The sequence below is a fragment of the Hemitrygon akajei genome, chromosome 8 (assembly GCF_048418815.1).
Source record: "Hemitrygon akajei chromosome 8, sHemAka1.3, whole genome shotgun sequence".
NCBI classification, from domain to species: domain Eukaryota; kingdom Metazoa; phylum Chordata; class Chondrichthyes; order Myliobatiformes; family Dasyatidae; genus Hemitrygon; species Hemitrygon akajei.
The window spans coordinates 93,897,690-93,923,283 of NC_133131.1; the positions used below are offsets into that span (position 1 = coordinate 93,897,690).

Genomic DNA, 25,594 nt, shown 5'->3' on the forward strand with positions numbered 1-25,594 from the left:
GGGTTCCTCTTGTCCTCACCTACCACCCCACCTGCCTTGCACATCCAAGTTCTCCGTAATTTCTATCATCTCCGAAAGGATCCTGCCACCAAGCACCTCCTTTCCTTCCCACCGCTCTCACTTTCCGCAGACCCTCTTGTCCACTCATCCTACTCCACTGATCTCCCTTTTGGTACTTATCCTTACAAGTGCAACAAGTGCCACACCTGCCCCTACACCTCCTCCTTGCCATTCAGGGTCTCAATCAGTCCTTCCTAGTGAGGAGACACTTCACCTGTGAGTCTGTTGGGGTCACCTACTGTATCTGGTGCTCCTGATGTGGCCTCCTGTATATTGGTGAGACGAGCACCCACACTCTGTCCACTAGTAAAAGCAGGATCTTCCAGTGGCCACCCATTTTAATTCTACTTCCCATTCCCATTCTGACATGTCAGTTCCTGGCCTCCTCTACAGCCATGATGAGAGCACACTCAGGTTGGAGGAACAACACCTTATATTACATATAAGACACCTCCAACCTGATGGCAAGAACATTGATTTCTTGAACTTTCGGTAACTGCCCCCACCCTCCACTTTCACCATTCCCCATTCCTGTTTCCTTCTCTCACCTTATCTCCTCACCTGCCCATCGTTTCCTTCTGGTGCTCCTCCCCCTTCCATTTTTTCCATGGCTTTCTACCCACTCCTATCAAATTCTCCATTCTCCAGCCCTTTATCTCTTACACCAATCAACTTCCCAACTCTTTACTTCATCCCCTCCCTCTCCCACTTTCACCTATCACCTGCCACCATGTACATCTTTCTCCCCTCCCTTCATCTTATTCTGACTTCTTCCCTGAATTTCCAGTCCCAATGAAGGGTCTCGGCCTGAAACGTCGACTGTTTACTCTCTTCCAAAGGTGCTGCCTGGCCTGCTGAGTTCCTCTAGCATTTTGTATATGTATGTTGCTTTGAAAATATGGCTGATCCTTTCTGCACTCTCTTACCTTTGCAAATTAAGAAATCATCTGAAAATTTCTTTTGGCAGAGCCCAGTGATCTCGAATTCAGCTTTTCTGAGCTCCTCCACTAAGAGACAGTCTTGACTGATCTGTCCTTTGGCCTTCTCCATCTCTCTCTCTCTCTCCAAAGAATACCCTTGTTCTTCATCCAAGTCAGACTGAGTAGGAGCGATGTTCAACTGCTTCCTCTCTGACAAAGAAACAAGAGCAGGTTCTTAACTCTAAGAATCCAGGCCACTGTCATCCTCAAATGGGTCTAGGCGAGAAGTGATGGAAAATCCATGTTACTGTGTCCTCTTCAATCTGCATGGCATTCATTATAACACTTTTCTTGACTTCCAGATAATCTACCAGAAGTTCTCCAGAACAATTAGAATTCACAGGCCATTTTCTTTGTCTGAAGAAGACGCTGAGGCATAACACCCTTGTCTCATTCTTCTAGAGGTTATATTTGCCAGGTTACTTGAAGTGCTTACATCCCTCCATTGAGATGTTTGTGAGACCTTAAGAATTTCTGAAACCATTTGCAATGAAGGTTCAGAACCGGGAAGTTTGATTCCTGATATATTTAGGCACTGAAGTACTATTGGTCAAAAACACTGAGTTGTAAAACTTCCTCCACAATGTGTCTATACAGCATGCCATTGTAGTAGCAGTCAGCTCCATACGAAGGATAGAAACTACAGACAGACAGACATACTTTATTGATCACGAAGGAAATTGGATTTCGTCACAGTCGCACCAACCAAGAATAGTGTAGAAATTTAGCAATATAAAACCATAAATAAATAATAATATGTAAATTATTCCAAGTGGAAGTAAGTCCAGGACCAGCCTATTGGCTCAGGGTGTCTGACACTCCGAGGGAGGAGTTGTAAAGTTTGATGGCCACAGGCAGGAATGACATCCTATGATGCTCAGTGTTACATCTCAGTGGAATGAGTCTCTGGCTGAATGTACTCCTGTGCCTAACCAGTACATTATGGAGTGGATGCAACTTGGACAGCATCCTCTTTTCAGACACCACCATCAGAGAGTCCAGTTCCACCCCCACAACATCACTGGCCTTACAAATGAGTTTGTTGATTCTGTTGGTGTCTGCTACACTCAGCCTGCTGCCCCAGCACACAACAGCAAACATGATAGCACTGGCCACCACAGACTCGTAGAACATCCTCAGCATTGTCCGGCAGATGTTAAAAGACCTCAGTCTCCTCAGGAAATAGAGACGGCTCTGACCCTTCTTGTAGACAGCCTCAGTGTTCTTTGACCAGTCCAGTTTATTGTCCATTTGTATCCCCAGGTATTTGTAATCCTCCACCATGTCCACACTGACCCCTTGGATGGAAACAGGGATCACCGGTTTCCCATGATAAAAGCATTGTGCAACAGGAAGTAGGACACTGCTATATAGCCATGCTTGTGTCTTTAAAGTGGTATAAATGTGTAGCATTAACATCTCTCAAATCCAGGTGTTTCAAACATCTAACAACTTTGAAGTCTTCCAACTGGCAGAGTTCTTCAGCCAGTTTATCCATTCATAGCAACTGATGTTGGCACATTGTCATCCTAGCTAAGTCCCTTTCTTATGTAGATCTTGAAGGATCTTAGCAGATAGCATGACCAGACTCAATGTTCCTAAGGGATCATAATGGAACTAAATGTGGAGAGAATCCCCCCTTCTGGTGAGTGGTCTATCTTGAATCGTAATCTTGTAAGTATCAGACTGAATGCACCTTTGCACAGCCAGTAATCTCTCCACCGAGGGTATATTTTGATCCAAATCCTTCATGTCTTTTACTGTTGCTCTTCTGATATCACTGCTAGCATGCTATATCTGTTGCTTATTCACTTTGTGAGTTGAAAGCTGCCTTTAGCAAAATGGATACAAGATCATGACAGAGGGACACCACTTTTTCCTTGGAGGACACTGACACAAAGGAGTCATCAACATAGAAGCTATGCAAAACCCTATCCACTGTCTTCCAGCTGAACTGGTCTTCCATTGTCTTCTGTGCATTTTCTAAGGGCGAAGTTGGCACAGATTGGCGATCTTGCTCTAAAGAGATGTACCGTTATCCTAAAGTCCACCATACCTTGGCTGAGGTCACCATCGGGCCACCAGAGAAACCTCAACAGATCTGCATCTTCTGTTGGTACTTTAACCTGATGAAACGTTGATTCAGTATCTGCCATGATCACCACTTGTTCTTTTCTGAATCTGGTAATGACTCCGATCAGTGAGCTAGTAAGATCAGGTCCCTATAAAAGCTGAGCATTGCAATATTCCCTGAGAAGTCACTCTGCAGTCATACACAATGCAAAGTTTCCCTTTTTGGGGATGATAAACACCATGATGCGGAATATACCAGGCTTTCCCATCATTGCATTGCAGATCCTCTGCTGGCACTCTTTCAGCATAACCTTTGGAGATGATATCGTGGTCAGTTCGAAATGACGAATCCTTCATAAACCTCTTGGAGTCAGAGCATGCTGTTCAGCAATCTTCCCGTTATTTGGCATGTTAACCTGCTTCTTTCTCAAAAGTAAACTAACCAGGTAGTGCTCTAATCGCATAAGGTTCATTATTGACATGGCAAATCGCTTGGAAAGGCTCCAGTGCTTTAGGCACATTTGTCCTTATCAGCAGCTCAATTTCTGAATTGATCTCTGGCAAATGGACATTTTTCAGGTGAGACCTTCCCTGGAGGTGCGTTTTTTATGGTGTGTTCTCTTTCTGGACAGGCATACTTCCCTGTGTATAGATGTTGGATAGTCACAATAGCTTTCACTATCTAAGCCAGCTACTTCTAATCCTGATACAATATAACTACGGTTGGCACGTTGCCTAGTGGGCAAGGCATCAGACTAGTAACCTGAAGGTCACTGGTTCGAGCCTCAGCTGAGGCAGCGTGTTTGTGTCCTTGAGCAAGGCACTTAACAAGGCACATTGCTCTGCGACATCACCGGTGCCAAGCTGCATGGGTCCTAGTGCCCTTCCCTTTCTAGGCCTGCAGCTTGGGCAACTGCCGGTCTCCCTTACAACCCTGCCCAGGCCTGCGCCCTGGAAACTCCAGGCGCAGATCCATGGTCTCTCGAGACCAACGGATGCCACCATAGCTACTCAAACTTTCTCTTGACCCATAGTGCGTAAGAGAATGCTAATTTTTTTTCTGTGTGAGTTTGAGCTTGTTCATTAGCAGAACACTGCTGTACTTCCTTGATCTAGGAAAGCATAAGTAACCACTGTCTTGTTACCCTTTGTAGACTTCACTTGTATTGAAACTATGGGCACGATCACCAGCCCCTGTAAGGCCATTACATACCACTGTTGAGTCGGATTGTTTCACAGCTTATTTAGATTCAGCACTCTTTTCGTTAGAGTGAATGTGAGGTATGTTGGGATGCTTGCCACTGCAAAACCTTGTATGAAAGAGGCTTGTTGCATTCTCTGCTGACGTGTCCTGTACAAAAATAGCCAAAGCAGACACCATTTTCTTTTAGGAAAGCAGTCTTCTCACTATGAACCTTTTTTCTCCAGCTGAGTACACAAATCCAAGGTATGTTCACCCTCACAGAACAGACAAACCCCCTTCGTCTGACAAGATGATTTCCCTTCCATTAGTTCCAGGTTCAGATTTAGCTTTGCAACACACACATGAAATGATGGAGGAACTCAGCAGGCCAGGCAGCATCTATGGAAAAGAGTACAGTCGACGTTTCAGGCCAAAATCCTTCAACAGGATTGGCAAAATAATGATGAGTCAGATTGAGAAGGTGAGGGGGGCGGTGGGGAGGAGGTGATAGGTGAAACTGGAAGGAGGAGGGGTGAAGTAAAGAGCTGGGAAGTTGATTAGTGAGAGAGATACAGGGTTGGAGAAGGGGACCTCTGATAGGCAAGGACAGAGGACCATGGAAGAAAGAAATAGGCGAGGCACACCAGAGGAAGGTGATGGGTAGGCAAGGAGATGAGGTGAGAGAGAGAAAAGGGGATGGGGAATGGTAAAAGACAGTGGTGTGGGGGTCATTACCAGAAGTTTGAGAAATCCATGTTCATCCTATCAGGATGGAGGCTACCCAGCTGGAATATAAGGTGTTATTCTTCCAACCCGAGTGTGCCCTCATCGCGACAGTAGAGGAGGCCATCGATTGACATGTTGGAGTGGGAATGGGAAGTGGAATTAAAATGGGTGGCCACTGGGAGATCCCGCTTTTTCTGGCTCGGAGAACCCAATGTAGACTGGGAGACCACTTCAAGCATCTACTCTCTGAAATGTTGACTATACTCTTTTACATCGATACTGCCTTGTCTGCTGAGTTCCTCTAGCATTTTGTGTGTATTGCTTGGATTTCCAGCATCTGCAGATTTTCTCCTGTTAGTTTTAGCTGTACTTCTCACTTGGTGGCAAAGTTGCTTCCCTTAGCTTAAGAACAAAATTGTGACTTAGTTTTGCGTGCACCTTTGCGTACTGCAGGTGATGGAGCATTGTATTTCTTCCCAAGCACCAAGTGTGTCGCAATCTTTACTTGCCTTTCAATAAAATCAACAATGTCAGTGAAAGTAATCTTATAGTTGTCTTTCTTGCAGTTCACAGACCACCATTCTTCATTTATCCCTAAGCATATAGGACAATTTCTTTATGACAGTCGGCATATTAGCAGGCATGTCCAACTCAAGCAAGTACTGCATCTCTTCCATGGCATTGCAACAGCCTCTAAGAAAAATGACTAGTTTTGAAGAGCTTTCCTATCTTCAAATTTGATAGGTACTCAAGAAAGCCTTTTGCATGTAGGCAGATGTAATTTTCTGTGCATAACCAAAATGTTCCTGTAGTAAAGCCTTAGCGTTTAGGTGCCCTCTCTTAGGCTCAGCATGTTGGTAACTTCTGTCATTTTCTCAAGAGTGACCTCTAGTGTGCTGTTCAAGGAAATGGAGGCACTCAGAATAACTGTCAGGCTTGTTTTTAACACTGTTTTCAAAAGCCCTCATGAATGCATGATACTGCAATGGATTTCCATCGAAGATTTGAATCTTTTAGGCAAAAATGAAATGTGTTGCTATTGCATCAATATGGTTGTTATTTTATTTTGCTTCCTCATATCAGTAGTACTATTTTGATCTTTATCACTGAAAACGAGTGTTTCCGTGTAGTAGGTTAATGTCCCCATGAGTACCTTGAGCTATTCAGTATGACATAGGCACTCACCACACTTGAAGCTCTTAGCACATTAACTTTGGCCACATGTGTAACAATTTCTTCTTCCAATTTAAACTCTTCCTTCCTTTTCCATGGCTGTTCTGAGAGGACAGCTCAATCTTCTAGTGCATGTTTGTCCTTCAATAATTGTCGATGTGTGATTAATGCAGCTAAATCAGCTTGTGTTTCAATGCAGGCAGAGGAGGTAGATGCAGAAGATTTTCTTACTGCAGCAGAACTTTGAGCGCTGATGTTGGACACACTGTCATCCTGTTTCATGTCATCCTGTGGGTCAAGTGCTCTATGCTCAAATCATGCCTTGGAAATTGAGAAACGTTGTCTCAATTTCCATCGGACAATGTATTCCGTTGTTGCAGCAACATGACCTTCAATATAAGACATTTGGGTCAACCATTGTTTTGTATCCTCTATGAATACACTGCATTAGCGATCAATGTTTGAAAAACATTGATTCTGTTCTTCATGTTCGGCCTTGGGAAGTAATAAGATTAGTATGCAATGTTGCATAGCAACAGCCTCACAGAGAATGGAGAAATTGTCAAGATGAGGTTGCACTTGTAAGGCATTTTCTTTAATTTTCATTAGTTGATGGTATTAAACCTTTAATTTTGATCACATTTGGTTCACACTCCTTTTGAAGACTTTCATTTGGATTAGCTTTAGTTTTCAATTCAATTTCTCTTTTGCAAGCCTGCACTCCTGGGTGGTTGGTTCCAAAACCATGCCTTGATACACTCGTGTTACTTTCTCTAGTTGCACGACTTGCAATTAACTCTTTCTTTGCCTGCAACATCGGCAATATTTGATTCAATAACCAAGTCAACAAACAAACCAGACCAAACAAACAGCTTTCAATTCAAACGTTGGCAACTGGAATAGTTCAGCAATTCAAGAAAACAAAGTGATGGACCCTTAGGCAAACACTACATGACTGAACAATGGTCTCCGATGGACGGTCAGCACTGACAGTCCAAAGCTGTGTTCAAATCACAAACACACAACATGAATCAACAAAAGGTCGCAGATAATCCGACCACAAGCTGCTTTTGTTTCTGATGTATTGAGTGTTATGATTTAACTTTGCTAAGGGGTCCGAGACAATCCTTTGTCATAGACTGGTGTTTGTTTGATATAACTCTTTTTGTTGACAAAATGTAGCAGTTACTTGAAAACAAACCAAAACAGCTGAGAAACTAAGCCAGGGTAATCGACACTGTATGACGAATTTCCAGAAAGATATCCTTTATTATGGAACTGGCAAAGACCAACAATCTTGTATCAATTTTTATAAAGAAAACAACAAATCTAAATTAGTGATTTTAGCATTCAAGTAGCTTAACTAAACATTCTAATTAGCAATATAACTGAGCAATACAAAGCATAATTAGCAGTTGAATTAAATTAGCATTCCAATTAGCGAAGCTTACTACGTGGTCAACAAAAAAATCATTTCCCCCTTGCTCAGTCCCTCTGGCTAACAACTAACTAACCCGAAGCATGAACATGTAACTACACTCATTTGGCTGTACCACGTGACAGATTACCCATAATAATGGCATCACAAAATAGACATAAAATTGATATGTTGCTCTGACGATGCCTTTCGCTCTCCAGGAAGTGTTGTGAATTCGCCTTCCTGGCCGATTGATCTCACAGTACACCAGAGCTGATTTCACATGCTAGGACAAGCATGTCCCTGTCTCACTGGGGCATGAGATCTGACAGCTACCCTCACGTGGTTTAGCCTGCCTTTCAAAGTGGTGTACTGAGGTGTGGTTGCTGTTGCATGCAGACAGCTACTTGGAGCCACTGATGAGGGCTGAGTGGTGAGGACCAAAGGTGAGTGGCCAGCCCCATGGTGGATATGATTAGCCATTTCACTAGAGGTGCTACCCGTCTGTGGACAGATAATTGACTGCTTTCATACAGTGCGTTTGACATTTGCATCCTCCAAATCTTTGTGTTCATTGTAACATTCACAATGATTGTCAATACCTTTTGTTGAAGTAGTGAAATAAGTTCACTTTCACTCCCAGCTGTTTCTGACATCTTTGAGCCTAAATGTTTGAAACTACAGTGAGCAAAGCAGTTTTGAGTTGTCTTGCTGATAATTTCTTGCCAGCTGTCAGTGTCAAAAATCACTGCTTTTTGAACACAAATATGCATCTGATGCTCTTTTTTTTTAAAAAAACTGTTTACCCTAAATATGAAGTAGTGTTTTGTGGCTATACAAGTGCATGCACCTAACACTAGTTAGAAACTGTTTCGTAACAGTTTCCTGTCCCAATTAAACAGCTTAGTCTCACAACTAAATGAAGGGAAACCGGACTATTTTCTCAATTAGTTTTTGTTCTTTAAGAGTTGTTCCAAATAAGTGACTGCCCTGACAAATGGTATGCCCAATTAACCAGAATCCACAGTATTTTCCTTGTTTTTCTTTGAGACATTATAAATCCTTCTTTAGTAATGCAATATTGGATTATTTGGGAATTCATGACTCATTTATTTTCGTTTACAAAAGGTGACCAGAAGATCTACAAATGTAGGAATGAAGTTATGGAAAATCATTCCTGATAGACTGATGTTTTCATGTCCAGTAACTTTTTAATGTGAGGTTAGAGTGTAATTGTGAAATCACAGATGTAGTTTGTTCATTTGTTTCACCTTTGTCATTGTACTATTTTACTCAGTTTTTTGGGATATAAATATGCTTTTCTGGTTGCCATTCTGCTGCTGACTTTGAATACTTTGTTCTCAGGTCAGTGTACTGTAATGGTATTGTACAGCATGTTACTGAATAATGCATAGCATGACTGGCAGGACAAAATTAATTATTTTATCTACTGCCTTTATTTAAAAAAAACATAATACTTTCGGTCTTAATATGCAGTAATGCATATAATCGCATTTTAACATGAAAGTTGCATGGCTAGCAGCTATTGTCTGGCGGTACTAGGATTAAATGAAGCAAACTGCCTATGCGCAAATGCAAACGGTCAAAAATAGGTCTGACTGTTTATGTTGGTATATAACCCTAACCTCTGAGGTTATTTGATTTCCTAGGACATAAGGTGACTCTGGCCTTGTTCTGTATTGCAACTGAGCTCAGTTTCCTGGTTAAAGGCTGGCAGCATTACACTTCCTCCAGCTAGAACCGGGCCAGAATTTAGGTAAGAATTATGGTGGTGGTAATGTGGCACATGAATGAAGGAAAGTGTTCATTACCCTGTCTAACCTCGTGGAGTTTATCGCAGTCAATGAATAATAAAGTAGGCCAAATACAAAAGCCAATGTGGGAATGAAGAAGGGAATTAACATGAATGGAGCCTAAATAATGTTTGAGCCCTCCATAATGGCAAGATTATTGTGAACAAACAGTCAGTACAGTATACTATGAATTCTGCAGGGCTTCAACCTAAAACATCAGCCATTACACTTTTTCCCACGTGCTGCCTGCCCTTGAGTTCCTCCAATAGATGATGTTTTGCTCCATATTACATTAAATCTAGCACAAGTGCTTCAAATGGATGGTGTTTGATATCTCAGATGATGGGAAGGGCGTTGGTAGAATGCCTTTTTTTTGTTTTAACTTTCTGTGTGTCCTTATTGCTAGCTGATTTCTAACCATGTGCATTGCTATCAAATTCAACATAATTGATCTAAAGTTGAACATGAAATTTGCAGATGCTGGAAATTCAAACAACACACACAAAATGCTGGTGGAACATAGCAGGCCAGGCAGCATCTATAGGGAGAAGCATTGTCGACGTTTCGGGCCAAGACCCTTCATCTCAGCCCGAAATGTCAACAGTGCTTCTCCTTATAGATGTTGTCTGTTGTCTGTCTCCAGGTAAATGCCACAATGCATCTGATTTTTTTTACAGAATTTTTGGAAGTTACAGTAAATAGGCACAACTACTCGTGCTTGTCGATTGCACTAGCTATTTTCATTGTAAGAATGGAAAATAATAAATGAAGTGCTTAATTTTTTCCCTCTTGCTCTAATACCACTGCCAAGGAAGTTTCAAGCGCAGATAAAGCAAAAAAAACTTGACTTTTATGTTATTGTGTCCCTTCAAGCAGTGTACTAGAATTTCAGTTTGTTATGGATGGTCACGTTTTGTACAGGTTTACAAATTCTATGATTCCATTCCAAGTGAAGAAAAGTACTCAGCAACTTTATATCAAGGGCACTATTTGCTATTGAAAGTTGTGTAGCAATTTTTTGCATTATAATTCAAAATCTAAGTTATAAGCAATCTGGTCATTGAAGTTGTAAGGCCTGATACTCCTGAACATTCTTTCTTGCTACCCTGAATTGATAAGAGAGTTGGCAAACGGGTGGTATTTTAGACTTGTCCTGGAATTACTGGACTTGGTTGAGGGGAAAAGGCTGGTGTGAACAGCAGCCTCAGATGAATGTAGGGGCTGGATTACCTTTCACCATTCACAGTGTCACCTTGTAGGAAACAAACCTTTTTAACCATACTGTGATTTATTCTTTAAATTTTAAAAGTTTAATGTATGCTGGCTGATTTAAAAATCCCGCAGTGCAGGTGTCAATGTGTGTATCCTATCATAAATGTATCCCTAAATTGCTGCTTTAACGCATCAAGGAGAGGCCTTGCAGTAGTTCAGACGGGTGGGATTTTGAGGAGGGCAAAGGAGGGCACTAAATAACACTGGGGACAAGATTAAGGTCCATCCGGAATCATTTTGTAAGTATGTTAAGGTAAGGACGAGGAGGGGCCACTAGGGATCAGTGTGTGCAGTAAGAGAATGTAGGTGAGGTCTTAGTTGAATACAAGCAAGAATTATTCATTTAAGGAGAAAGACAGTGTAACTGAAGAATTCGGTGAGGGGAATGGTGAAATTCTAGCGAAAAACTACCACTTGAAAGGGGTATTGAGGGCTCAAAGGTGGATAAATCCCAAAGGCCTGATAGATTGATAAAATTCCAGCTACTTCAGGATAAGAGGAAGGAATTTCCTGAGGCTGCAATTTTCAAATTTTCTCTGGCCACAGAGATGCCTGGTGGCTAAGCAGCAGCAAATACATTATCTCAATTCAAGAAAGGATGCAAAGATAAGCCAGATAATTAGAGGCAGGTGAGCCTAACATGAGAGCTAGAGAAATTATCGGGAAGATTTCTGAGTGTCAGGGTTATAAAGAACTGTCAGCGTAGCTTTGCTAAGCGGAGATTCTGACTGATGATTGAACTTTTCAGAGGTAACTGGAGATGAATAAGGTGCGTGTGTTTGATGTAGTCTACATGGACTTCAGTAAGGCCTTTTTTATAAGGTCCCACGTGGGGAGTGGTCCAAAAAGTAAGAGCTTACTAGATCTGAAGTTACATTTCTTGTGGTAGGTAGAGACTGGTTGTGTTCAGAAGCCCTTGACCATCAGTGACCTTCAGGGATTGGTGCTATGATCCTGGTTTGTCATATATGTTAACAATTTGGATATGGGAGGTTCAATTAGTAGACGACATCCTACTAAAATTTCACTATCTTAATACACGAGACAACAATTTACTGATTATCTCTCGAAATCTACCTCTCACACCTTAAACCCTCTAGTTTTTGACATCCCCATATATCCATATCTATGCCCTTAGGACTTTATAAAGCATTGACATTGCCCATTCACCACCTTCACTCCTACACATCAGTTAAACTGTACTGCTGGTCACCATGGCATAGGAAGGATGTGACTACAGTGGTGAAGATGCAGAGGAGATTCTCCAGAATGGATTGTTTAACTGTTGAGTAGAGACTAGAGTGGCAGAATTTGTTTACATTAGAGCACCAGAGGCTAAAAGGAGACCTGATTTAAAAGGTAAGAGATTGAGTAGCCCTGAGTGGATGATGAGAAAATTTTCTTTTGGCAGAAATATAACTAGAGGTACTGGGTTGAGGTAAAGGGACAATTAGCCCGACTTTAGTTGTTGGTAGGATATTCTTTACTAAATGAGGCTTTGGGATACTTGAAGATACATGATCAAGGTAGCTGAACCATAGTTTCCTTGAGGGAAAAATCTTGCTGACAAATCTTGAGGAAATGACATGCAGGACAGATGAAGAAGAGCCAGTGGATGTTGTTTACTTGGATTATCAGATGGCTTTTGACTCATTGCTGCATATCAGGCTGCTAAACAAGATATTCCTGCCCATGTTATTAGTGGAAAGAAACAAGCATGGATGGAAGATTGACTGACTGGCATAAGGCAAAGGCTGTGAATAAAGGGGGCTTTTTCTGGATGGCTTTCAGTGAATAGTGCTCTTCCACAGGGACTTGTGTTGGGTCTGCTGTGTTTCATGTTATATGTTAATGATGTAGATGATATAATTGGTGACTAAATATGCCGATGATACAAAGACAGTTGGAGGGGCAGGTAGTATTGAGAAGCAGGGAATCTGGAGGAGGACCTGAGCAGATTTAGGAGCAAGGGCAAAGAAGAGGCAGCTGGAATACAGTGTAGGGAAGTATATGGTCATGTGCTTTAGTAAAAGGAATAAAGGCATAGATAATTTTCTTTTTTTGGTAATTTTTTTAATTGAAGTTCATCATCAAACAAACATTTCCATAAGATGTATTTCAGACATTGTGCATATATATCATATAATCACATATATCACAAATCTCCACAAAGTATTTATCTGGGGTATACACTTATAGAAAAGAGTGGAAAGAAAAAACAAGCAAAAGGAAAGAACTATGTACAAGTAAGGAGTGATCTTTTTTTTATAACAGATTCATTGATTTGTGAGAATAAAATCAGGCCTATGAAGCATTATGTAGTTAAACCATTTTCCCCAGTATGAATCAAATTGTTCCAGCTTATGATTAACAGATGCTGTTATCTTCTTCATTTTGTAAATGTCCATTGTAATTTCCATCCATGTATTTAAAGTTGGGCTCTCCTGTGATAACCATTTCCTGGTAAGAGTCTTTTTACCAGCCATCAACAGTATATTCATTAAATATTTATCTCTTTTCAACCATTCTTGAGGTACATATCCAAAATATATGCTCTTACTCTCCTAGGGTATTTCACATTTAAAGATGTCTTGTAGGGCATTGTGTATCCCCCTCCAATAGTTTTTGATAGCAGGGCAGTCCCAAAAAATATGATAATGATTTATATTTTGATTTCCTCAATTTCTCCAGCAAACAGGGAGGTTACTATCATAATGGGATTTCTGAGAGGGTGTAATAAAATATCTTATCAAGTTTTTCCGTCCAAACTCCCTCCATTTCTGTGAACTGGTACACTTCCATTGATATCTCCATATTGTCCATTCTTCCTCAGATATAATTATCCCTCCTTCCTTCTCCCATTTTGTTTTAATGTATGAAGTCGAATGTGTTTTAAGATTTGACAACCCCTTATACATGCTTGAAATGATTCTGCCATTATCTGAATTATATGCTTTTCTAAAGAGCTCTATCAAGCAGGTATTTGCCTTGGTTGCATTTTTAAGCGTCTTATTAACATATTGTCGCATCTGTAAATACCGATTTTAAAAAAATCTTGTTTTTCTAATAAGTGTTTCTCTTTAAGCATTTCAAAACTGAACAGTGTTCCTTCTTTTATTATGTTGCAAAGAACTGTTATTCCTTTAGCTGTCCAGTCCATAAATCTAGCATCCAATTAATTTGGTGTAAAATCCAAGTCATATGCACACCACTTAAGAATAGCAATATCTCCCTCTAGATTATATTCTTTTATAGTAATTTTCCATATTTTAAGAGTCAATTTCACCCATGTGTTATCAATAGTGTTTATGTACCTTTGCAGGTTGTTATCAGCCAAAATTGCTTGTATGGGGATGGGAAGTACCCGCTCTTCAATGTTTTTCCATTGAGCGTCATATGATGGGTTGCACCAACATATCACAGCTCTCAACTGTGCTGCAAAATAATAATCTCTAAGAGAAGGTAGGCCCCATCCCCCCTTTTCCTTTGCTAATTGCAAAGTTTTGAGACGAACTCTAGGCCTTTTACCCTGCCAAATATACCTTGATAGCATCTTGTTCCATTCATTGAATTGATTTTGATTAATTTCTATTGGTAGGGTCTGAAAGAGATATAACAGTATGAACAGTATATTCATTTTAATAGACTCAATCCTTGAACTGAGACTGAAAAAAGGAATCAGGTTCCATCTTGCCACATCTTCCTTAAATTTTTTATATGAAGGCTGATAATTACATTCTGAGGGGTATCGACTTTCAATTTCTCTTGGTGGGCTATAGTAATATGAAAGTAATTGGGTTTTATCTATGTTGATTTTGTATCCTGATAATTGACCATATTATTCAAAGGATTGCATCAATTTAGGTAAAGAGTATGTTGGTGCCCTAGATAGATCAAAATGTCATCCGCATAACAAGCCAATTTATGCTCTGTCCTTTTAATAGTAATTCCCCTGATATCTTCATTTTGTCTGATGTATTGAGCTAATGGTTCCAGATATAACGCGAATAGTAGTGGTGACCATGCACAACCCTGTCTCATGCCCCTTTCTAGGGCAAGACTATTTGATAAATATCCATTGATTTTAATCCTAGCAGTAGGATTGTCATATAGTGTCTGTATAGTTTTAATAATTGTGTCTTGGAAACCAAATCTATGTAAAACTCTGTAAAGAAAATTCCAATTAACCGAATCAAATGCTTTTTCAGCATCCACGCTTATCACTATTGCTTCGATTTTATTTTTTTTTGTATATGATCCATAATGTGAAGTGTCCTTCGTATATTGTCTTGTGTCTGGCGTTGTCATATAAAACCTGTCTGATTGTTATGTATCAGTATAGGTAGAAACTCCTCTAATCGTTTGGCCATGATGGAGGTAAATAACCTATAACCTACATTAAGAACAGATACTGGTCTAAATGACCCGCATTCCATTTTATCCTTGCCTTCTTTCGGTATAGCTGAGATTATCGCTTCCTTCCAACTGGGTGGCATTTGTGCCTTTTTTAGAGCCCAGTTCAGTGTGGGGAGTAAAACAGGAATTAACTCATTATTTTTAGATATATATGTGTGTGTGTGTGTGTATACACACACACACACACACACACACACACACACACACACACACACACACACACACACACACACACACACACACACACACACACACACACACACACACACACACACACACACACACACACACACACACACACACACATTACATACATACACATATATGCAAACATATATACTCATTTTGGTGGGGAAAAAGGAGTAAGAGCGTATAAAGAATAACAACTAAGTAATATAAAATCCACATTATAATAAGTATTTCTCGAGATAGGTATATCACCGTGTACTTTTGCTTCCGTTTAGCTTCTCAACATTTTTAAAGTTAGCCAAACCTTATGGCTCTTCTAAAGGGGGTGAGGACTGTCTTTGGGGAAACTCCCGGTCTCTTCCTGATATTTCTCTCAGCCTCCTCCCATCTCCTGCCTTCTTGTTTCACGCACTATTTCCCAAGCCGAGCGGGATAATTCCTCAGCTAGGCTTTCCTTCGTTTTAGTCATGCTGATGGGCAACCCTCTGGCCTTCATGTCTGTAGTCGCCTCTTCTACTGTCTGGTACAACCGTGTCCCGTTGTCATAAAACACTCAAAGTTTAGCAGGGTATGGAGTTTGAAATCCAATCTTATTTTGCTTTAGTACTTGCTTTACTTTGGAGTATTCTTTGCGTTTCTGGAGGACCGCGGGGGCGGGGGGGTAATCTTGGTCGAAATATATTAATTTATCTTCTAAAAACACTCTTCTTACCCCAGGCCCTTTGTGGAATCTCCACCTTGGTGCTGTACCAAAGGAATTTAATTATCATTGAGCGTGCCTTTCTATCCTGGGTAGGTTTCGAGACTAATGCGCAGTGGGCTCTTTCGACTTCCAGCTCCATAGCCGGGGAAAGATCCAACGCGTCCCGCAGTAACTTTCCGACAAACTCCGTCATAGACGAGCCCTCCGCTCCTTCGGGAACATTGTAGATTCTGATATTTTTCCGCCGTGATCTTCCCTCCAGGTCAAGCAGTTTACCTTCTTGGTGATTTAATATTTTCATTGTCTTACTCAGTATCCATTCCATGTTTTGAACGCAATCTTCCACCTTCTCAATTCGAGTTTCTGCCACTGCTATTTTTTGATTGATGCTGGCGAGCTCTGATTTAATATCACGGAGCTGCTGCTTTATATCTTTCTGGACCTCCATTATTTCTTTCAGGATTTTGAAGATATTCGCCGCTTCGCCTGAACGAGGCGTGGCGTCTGCCTCGCTAGCACGCGGTCGGGTTGGAGAGCTGCTCGCTGCACTCTTCCCAGCCGCAGTGTCGCTTTTTTTATTTCCATTCCTTTTCCCCATTCTTGCCCCTCTTTTCAGTTCAAATATTTTTTGAAAAATATTATATATGATGGGTTAACGGGGCTTAATATGCGTTTTTCCGGAGGAGCTAGTGACTTAAGCTGCCATTCTCGACGATGACATCACCGGAAACCGTAATTTTCTATATAAGGAGTAAATTCAGAAATTGGAGGTGCAAAGGTACTTGGGAATCTCAGTGCAGAATTAGGCCATTTGGCCCATTGAGTCTATTCCACTTGTCCATTATGGCTGATTGATTATCCCTCTCAACCTCATTCTCCTGCCTTCTCCCTCCAACCTTTGACATCCTGACTAACCAAGAATTTATCAGCCTCTGCTTTAAATATACCCAATGACTTGGCCTTCACAACCGTTGGTGGCAATGAGTTCCACAGATTCACCACACTCTGGCTAAAGAAATTTCTCCTCATCACTTTTCTAAACGGTCATCCCTCTGTTCTAAATCTGTGCCCTCTAGTCCTAGACTTTCCCATTATAGGAAACCTCCTCTACATGACTCTATCTCAGCCTTTTCTGGTTGGCAGTTGGTGCTGTTGACTTCCACAGAAGGTCTGTGTTTGAACCACTTTTCATGTTATTTGTCAATGATTTGGATGATAGAATCGATGACATCGTTACCAAGTTTGCAGACGATACAAAGATCCACAGATAATGTGGCAGGAATTGAAGAAACGGGGTCTGCAGAATGACAGATTAAGAGAATGGGCAAAGAAGTGGCAGATGGAGCATAGTGTATGGAATTGTAAGGTCATGCACTGCAGTAGGGGGCATAAAAGCATAAGTTATTTTCTAAATGGGGGGGGGGGGAATTCAAAAATCAGAAGTACCAAATGACTTCGGAGTCCTTGTGCAGGGTTCCCTAAATGTTATCTTGCAGACTGAGTCAGATGGAAAGGAGGGCAAATGTAATGTTAGCATTCATCTTGTGAGAAGTAGAATATGAAAGAAAAGATGAAATGCTGAGGCTTTATAAGGCATTGGTCAAACCACATTTGAGTATTGTGAGCAGTGTTGGGCCCATTATCTAGAAAAGATGGGCTGGCATTGGAGAGGATCCAGAGGAGATTTACGAGAATTATTCATGGAATGAAAGGATTAACATATGAGTGTTTGTAATGTGGAGGTGGGGGGAATCGCATTGAAACTTATTGAATATTGGACTGTTTCATCATGTACCTTCAAGTACACTGAAATCTCATCTTTAATAATGGATTCCACATCTAACGTCTTCCCAGCCACTGAAGTCAGGCTAACTGGCCTATAATTTCCTTTCTTCTGCTTCCCTCCTTAAAGAGTGGAGTGACGTTTGCAATTTTCCAGTCCTCTGGAGCCATTTTGATTCTTGAACGATCATTACTAATGCCTGCACAATCTCTTCAGCTACCCCTTTCAGAACCCTAGGATGTAGTCCATCTAGACCAGGTGACTTGTCTACCTTCAGACCTTTCAGCTCCCCAAGCACCTTCTCCTTCATAATAGCAACTACAGTCACTTCTGTCCCCTGACACAGTGAAGACTGGTGCAAAATACATATTAAGTTTGTCCACCATTTCTTTGTTCTCTATTGCTATTTCTCCAGCATAATTTTTCAACTGTCCGATTTCCACACTCTCCTCCCTTCCTTTTGCTCTTTTTATCTGAAAAATCTTTTGGTCTTTATATCATTGACTAGGTCACCTTTGCATTTTATCATTTCTCTCTTTATGGCTTTCTTCGTTGTCTACTGTTAGTTTTTTAAAAGTTTTAATCCTCTAACTTCCCATTAATTTTTGCTATATTATATTCCCTCTCTTTCCCTTTAAAGTTATCTCTGATTTCCCTCATTAGCCATGGTTGCCTCAACCTGCCTTTAGTATACAACTTTATTTTAAGTGTTTTGACCTTTTGAACTGTCCCCAGAAACTTCAGCCAGTGCTGTTCTACTGATATCCCTGCTAATGATCCCCTTCCAATGACTTTGGCCAGCTTCTCTCTCATGCCTCTGTAATTCCCCTTACTCCACTGTAATACTGATAGGTCTGACTTTCGTCTCTGTGTGTGTGTCTCTCTCCTCAATCCCTCCCCAGGGTGAATTCTGTCATTTTATGATCACTCTCCTAAGGGTTCCTTTACCTTAAGCTCCCTAACAAAATCTGGTTCATTGCACAACACCCAGTCCAGAATTGCCTTTCCCCTAGTGGACTCAACTACCAGCTTCTCTTAAAACCCTTTCTTGTAAGCATTCTTCAGCTTCTCTGTCTTGGGGTCCAGCACTATCCTGATTTTCCCAATCTAGCTGCATATTAAAATACCCCATAACTATCATAGTATTGCACTTTAGACGTGCCTTTCCTATCTCACATTGTAATTTGTGGCTACTGTTCAGAGGCCTGTATATAACTTCCATCAAGTAATTTTTACCCTTGCAGTTTTTTAACTCTACCTAGAAGGATTCTACATCTTCTGATTCCATATCAATTCTTTCTAAGGATTTGATAATCATTTTTTATGAACAGCTATCCATGCACTCTGCCTGCCTGCCTTTTCAATATAATGTATATCCTTGGATGTTAAGCTCCCAACTATGATCTTCATTCAGCCACAACCTAGTGATGCCCGCAACGTCATACCTGCCAATCTCTAATTATGCTACAAATTCATCTATCTTACTCCGAAAAATTGTGTACATTCAAATATAACACCTTCAGTCCTTTTTCATCACCCTTTTGATTTGCCCCCCCATGTTACACTTCAACTCATTCCATGACTACAATTTTGCCCTATTATCTGACTGTTTCCCAGTCTAAATATGTACTGCGTCTACTTTTTTTTATACCATCTGCTTTATCACCATCTCCCTGCCAAATTAGGTTAAACCCTGTCCCCAACAGGTCTAGCAAACCTGCCTGCAAAGATATTGAGGGCTCTCGAGTTCAGGGTGTATTGTGTCCTTCTTGTACAGGTCATATCTTCCCAGAAGAGATCCCAATGATCCAGAAATCTGAAACCCTGCCCCATGCACCAGTTCCTCAGTTATGCATTTATCTGCCAGATCATCCTATTCTTACCCTTCACTGGGAAGTGGCACAGGTAGCAAACTAGAGATTACTGAGGTCTTGTTTTTCAGCTTCCTACCTAACTCCCTGTATTCTCCCTTGAAGACCTCATCCTGCTCCCTGTCTTTGTTGTTGGTATCAATATGTTCCATGACTTCTGGCTGTTCACCTACCGTCTTCAGAATGCTGTAGACCAGATCCGAGACATTCCTGAAACTGGCACCTAGGAGGCTGGATAGAGTAGACATGATGAATCTAGGACCAGAGAGCGCAGCCTCAGAATAGAAGGACATCCCTTTAGAACAGAGATGAGGAGGAATTTCATTAGCTAGAGGATGTTGAATCTGTGTAATTCATTACCACGGCCAGCTGTGGAGGCCGCTTCTGTCTCTGTGACTCACAGTTGAAATTTTTAATTTAATCTGCATGTGGAGGAACATTGATCCTGACCCAGTGGTTCTGCCCTTCTTGATTTTTGCAGGAGTTCAGTTACGTAACATGTACAATAATGCTGGAGGGCGGCACGGTAATGTAGCGGTTAGTGTAACAGTATTGCTGTGCCAGTGATCCCAGGTTCAATCTGCACTGCTATTTGCAAAGAGTTTGTACTGCATGTTCTCCCCATGACTCTGGATTCCTCTGGGGGCTCCAGTTTCCTTCCACGTTCCAAAGGTGTGTGGGTCTGGAGGTTAACGGGTGTAATAGGGTGGGCATGGGCTCATTGCACTGGAAGGTCCTGTTAGCGTGTTGTATTTCAAAATTAAACTCAGCGGGTCAGACAGCATCTATGGAAAGGAATAAGCAGTCAACATTTCAGGCTGAGATCTTTGATCAAGACTAGAAATGAAGTTGGCAGAAGCCAGAATGAGAAGGTTGGCAGAGAGGAGGGAGTACAAACTAGAAGGTGGTAAGTGAAGCCAGGTGGTTGGGAGAAGGGAGATGAAGCTCCTGCAACCAGAGTGTGGCTTCATCATGGTGGTAGAGGAGGCCATGGATAGACATGTCGGAATGGGAACAGGAAATGGAATTAAAACCGTTGGCCACTGGGAAATCCTGCTTATTGTGGACAGAGTGAAGGTACTGGACAAAGAGGTCTCCCATTCTATGTCTGGTTTCAGTGAAGCAGAACAGGTTGCATCAGGAGTGCTAGACACAGCAGAACTGCAAGTGAAGTGTTGCCTCACCTGGAAGGACTCCTTGAGCTATGACCCTAATAGACTTACAGATGAAGTGTTGACTAATCTAGAAGGACTGTTTGGGATTCCGTTTTGTTAAGTGTTAAGCATCACATCACCCATGTGTGTAGACTTTGTGCTTGAAGGGTTGGATTATTGTACAGTATTGAAGCAATATTTATCACTTGAGTTGGTATTTTCCACTTACAACAAACTTACTTCCTGATTGCAAAATCCAGATTGTCCTGAAATGGTAATTAGGTGATTAATGCTGGAGTAAATTACTTGTGATTTTTATTGGTACGTTTTTAATCTATTGTACATGGAGTCTAATATTTTAACCATTTATCTGTGGTCTTTCAGGTGCATCAACATGTCAGACAAAAGTGATTTAAAAGCAGAACTGGAGCGCAAAAAGCAAAGACTGGCTCAGATACGAGAGGAGAAAAAAAGAAAAGAGGAAGAACGGAAAAAGAAAGAGGTCAGTCAATGTGGGAACAATAGTTAATGTAGAACACTTAAGGTAAAAGAAATGGGTAGTGTAATTGATTTGAACAAGTTCACAGGGATCACATTTTGAAGATTACTTGGTATAATGGTCAATTTATTTAATTGTATTTCTTGCTGGTTGGAGCTGTCAAACGAAGCTCTTTATTCCACATTCCATCAGGAACCCTCCTCAACCCTTCCACCAGGTATCGGCCTATTGAAGTATTCATTTAATAGGTTCCCGAATGGATTCAAGGTTCAAATTGCCAAATACAGGCAGTCCCCAGGTTATGTACGAGTTCCGTTCTTGAGTCCGTCTTTAAGTCGAATTTGTATGTACATCGGAACAAGTACATCCGGTATTATTTAGCATCAGTCAAACATTTGTCTTAGTATATAGTATATATTTTATCTTTCTATGCATACAAAACACTTAAGAAATGTATGTATTCCAATAATTAAACCACTGCATTGCTTAGTAATAATTGTAGCTTTCATCGGGGCAGGGCCTTTCAAATGCTCCATTATTCTCACTTTATCCGTTATCCTTTAAAATTGTTCCAATCGTTGACCTAACGCTTTTCCAATGACCGATGGCATTTCACCTCTTTCCAAACGCTTTATTATTTCCACTTTATTTTCAATCGTGATCGCTTCCCGTCAATGGAACAGAAACACTGTGGGCAGTGGGTCCCGTGCTGTGCCGGCTCCCGAGTTCGCTGGGTCCTAAGGACCACCGCATTGAGACAGGCCAAATGGGACAAGTGGGGGCTGTGCTGGGTTTGGGTATTTGATCCTCCACAATATTCCGCATGGGAATTTAAACTGGAGGTGGCTGTGTTTTTAAGCGGTCGAGTTGCGAGCTCAAAATCAACCCGGCACGGATGGTACGGGAGTCACTGGATCGACATCAACCTGGCACGGGAGCAGTCTGTCACTAAATCGAACTCACGAACCTCCTTTCTCCAGCCTGGCGCTGATCTCACTGCGTCACCAGCCGACCGGAACGGGGGTTGGGGCGGGGTCAGGGTCAATCTTACTAAGAACAATTTAAGCCAAATACAAAGTTAAACACTCAACACAGTGTCAACAGCAACGACTTAAAGTGGCGGACAACGTCACGATCCGACTTAAAATGGCGGACGGCATTCTCCTTCCTCGGTTCGTAATTATGAGTTGTCCATAAGTCGGACGTTCGTAACTCGGGGACTGCCTGTACTTTATGACCTCTTGCATAGATTCATTGAATCTCAGTGTTGAATGATTGTTAAAATTGCATTTTAAGCACCTCTAGAAGTGAAAGTGGAATAGATTCTCAAATTGTGAGAGTTGGTTAGGAAGGATTGGTAAAGCAGGAGTAACTTCCCTCCTGCTTTGTAGTGGTGCTGTTGTGAATGAATTATTTTCTAGACATTGGGGGTCCTGCGAATTTTATTTATTGCTGACATTGACTTCTCTGGGATGAGCAACCCTGCAGATATTACTTCATTGTTTAGTGTAACCGAGAGTACATATATCCAACAGTTCCACTTAATCATGCTGGAACTTCTCCTGGGTACGCTGTGGTCAGTGGATATTGCAAGTTTTGCAACTCGAGCAAAACCAAACATTTATCAAAAGAAGAGGCAAAAACCTCAGTCCTTGCATCATATGGCATGGAAACAAGCTGTTTGGCCCAAGATTTCCATCTAAGCTAGTCCATTTGGTCCATATCCCTCCTCAACCTTTCCTATGCGTTACCTCTCCAAGTACCTTTTCAGTCTTGTTAATGTACCTGCTTCAACTGCTTCCTTTGGCGGCTTATTCCATATAGTGATCGAGCCAAAGTCAAGTTTACTGTCATATGTCCAAGTACACGTATACACAGGGACAATAAGTAACTAACTTGGAACAGTGTCACGGGCATATAACCTCATATAACCAGCATCCACAAGACAACTGTAAACACAATTTTTGCAAGAGAAAACACAACTGGAACAAAGAAAAATCCATTTTAGTGTGAAGAGGTCATAGTCTGGAACCTGGTGGTGTGAGACTTTTGTACCTGCTGCCGATGATATCTGCAAGAAGATGGAATGATCCAGATGGTGGTGATCTTAGATAGATGTTGCCTTCCTGAGGCAGTGCCCTCTGTTGGTGCCTCCAATGGTGCAGAGGGATGTGCCTGTGATATGCTCAACACCACTCTGCAGCTTACTATGTTCCTGCACATTGAATTGCTGAACCAGACCATGACGTCACCAAACAGGGTACTTTCAGTAGTGTGTCTGTAGAAGTTTGTTAATGTTCGATGACAAGCTAAGAAAGTAAGAGCACTGGCACATTTTTCTTGTGATTGCATCTATATGTAGAGCCCAGGGCAGGTGATCTAATGTGTTAATACCCAGGAAATTAAAACGGATTCTCTCCGATTTCCTTCCTTCCCCACACTCCCCACCTTCCCCACGTAGGCTGGCACATATTTGCCCTGCTTCCCCTTGCTGAATTGGCTCTTTAGTTTTACTGACACTGAGCGAGGGGTTATTTTCGCAGCACCATTCATCATGTGTTCTGTCTCTGGTAAACAGTCACACCACCTTTGATTTATATAGCATTTAGAGCTGTGCTCAGCCACACATTTGTGTATGTAGAGAATACAGCAGGGGGTTAAGCATGCAGTTTTGAAGTGCACCTGTGTTGATGGTCAGCAAGAAAGGGAACTTGTGACCAAGCTTCACTGAGATCTGCCAATGAGGAAGTTGTGTCCAGTTGCTGCAGGGGGCACAGAGTCCCAGGTCTTGGAGCTTAATTGTGAGTTTGGATGGGATAATTTTGTTGAATGCTGAGTTGTAGTTCTACATACTATAGGAGCCCACCATGTAGAATCTGATCAAAGTCCTTAATGAAGTCCATACAGACTATATCTACTACCATACCCTCATCAACCTTTTTGAGTACCTCCTCAAGAATGCAAATCAAATTAGTGAATCATGGTCTTCTACACACAAAGCTGTTACTGACTATCCCTAATCAATTGATGTCTTTCCAAACACACAAATATCTTATCCCTCAGAATCCATTCTAATATCTTCTCCACCTATGATGGAAAGCTTACTGGTCTATAGTTCTGTGGTTTTTCTTGAGGCACAACATTGGTCTTCTAGCATTTCATCCATCACCAACGATGATGCACACACCAATCTCATCCAGAGCTCCTGCAGTTTATTCTCTAGCTTCTTGTAGTATTCTTGATCAGGCTCTGGAGATTTATCTACCGTAAGTTTTAAGACATGCAATATCTCTTGTATTGTAATTCCCAAGTTCTTCCCATTTACTGTCTCAAGGTCCGAATTGTTCAAGTCTTCCTCCACTGTAAAAACGGAGGAGGAATACCTATCTCCTAAGGCTCTATACAAAGATGTTCACTTTGGTCTTTATTTTCTCTCCCTAGTTGCTCTTTTTCCATTAGTTTACTGAGTAAATTTCTTTTTGGTTTTTCTCTATGAAGCTATCTCTTGCCCCTGTCATGCCCTTGTTGCAGTACAATCTTGCATCCTCCTATACTTCAGGGACATGCTTGATCTCAGCTGCCTGTACCTGACCAGTGCATCCTTTTTTGTGATCAGAGCCTCAGTATCCCTTATCATCCACATTCTCTACTTCTCCCAGTGTTACCCTTCACTGTTTCAGGGAAAAGCAGGTCTTGAAATTCTTCTTTGACTTCTAAAAGTCTTCCACTTTCCAGATGTCTCTTTCTGCACAAATAACCCACTCCAATCAACTTTTGCAAGTTCCTGTCTCGTACTGTCAAAATTTGTCTTATCCCTGTTTAGAACTTTAATTTGTGTACCAGAACTGTCCCTTTCCATAACCAATCTAAAGTTAATAAAGCAGTAGTCTCTGGTCCCAAAGTATTCCCTTACTGGCACTTCAGCCACTTGTGCCTTGTTTAGATCAAGCTTTACCCTCTCTCTGGTAGAGCCTTCAATATTTTGTATGAGGAATCTTTCCTGAACACTTAACAACTTTCACACCATCTAAGCCCTTAGTACTCCCAGCTCATTTTTGGAAAGATAAAATAGCTTACTATGATAATCCTGTTTTTCTTGAAATTTTCTGGGATCTCCTTGCATATTGATTTCTATAATTCCTGTTGACTGGGAGCGGACCTACAGTACACTCCCAACATAGTAGTCACTCGTTTGTGTTTCTCATTTCTACCCATAAAGCCTCACTGTCCGATCCGTCAGTAATTTCATCTTGAACTATTATAATCCCTTGCACCTTTGAG

The 25,594-nt window shown here is 41.3% G+C and overlaps 1 protein-coding gene across 5 annotated transcripts in view; it reads left to right on the forward strand.

Moving 5' to 3' along the window:
• The window catches only part of LOC140732059 (cytoplasmic dynein 1 intermediate chain 1), a 215,358-nt gene that overhangs the window by 35,826 nt on the left and 153,938 nt on the right, over positions 1-25,594 (forward strand). For all 5 annotated transcript variants that reach the window (XM_073054184.1, XM_073054183.1, XM_073054185.1 and 2 more), the window contains exon 2: positions 21,199-21,316. In XM_073054184.1, coding sequence (XP_072910285.1) covers positions 21,209-21,316 — 108 coding nt within the window. In that variant the 5' untranslated portion in view covers positions 21,199-21,208. The remainder of the gene's footprint in view (positions 1-21,198; positions 21,317-25,594) is intronic.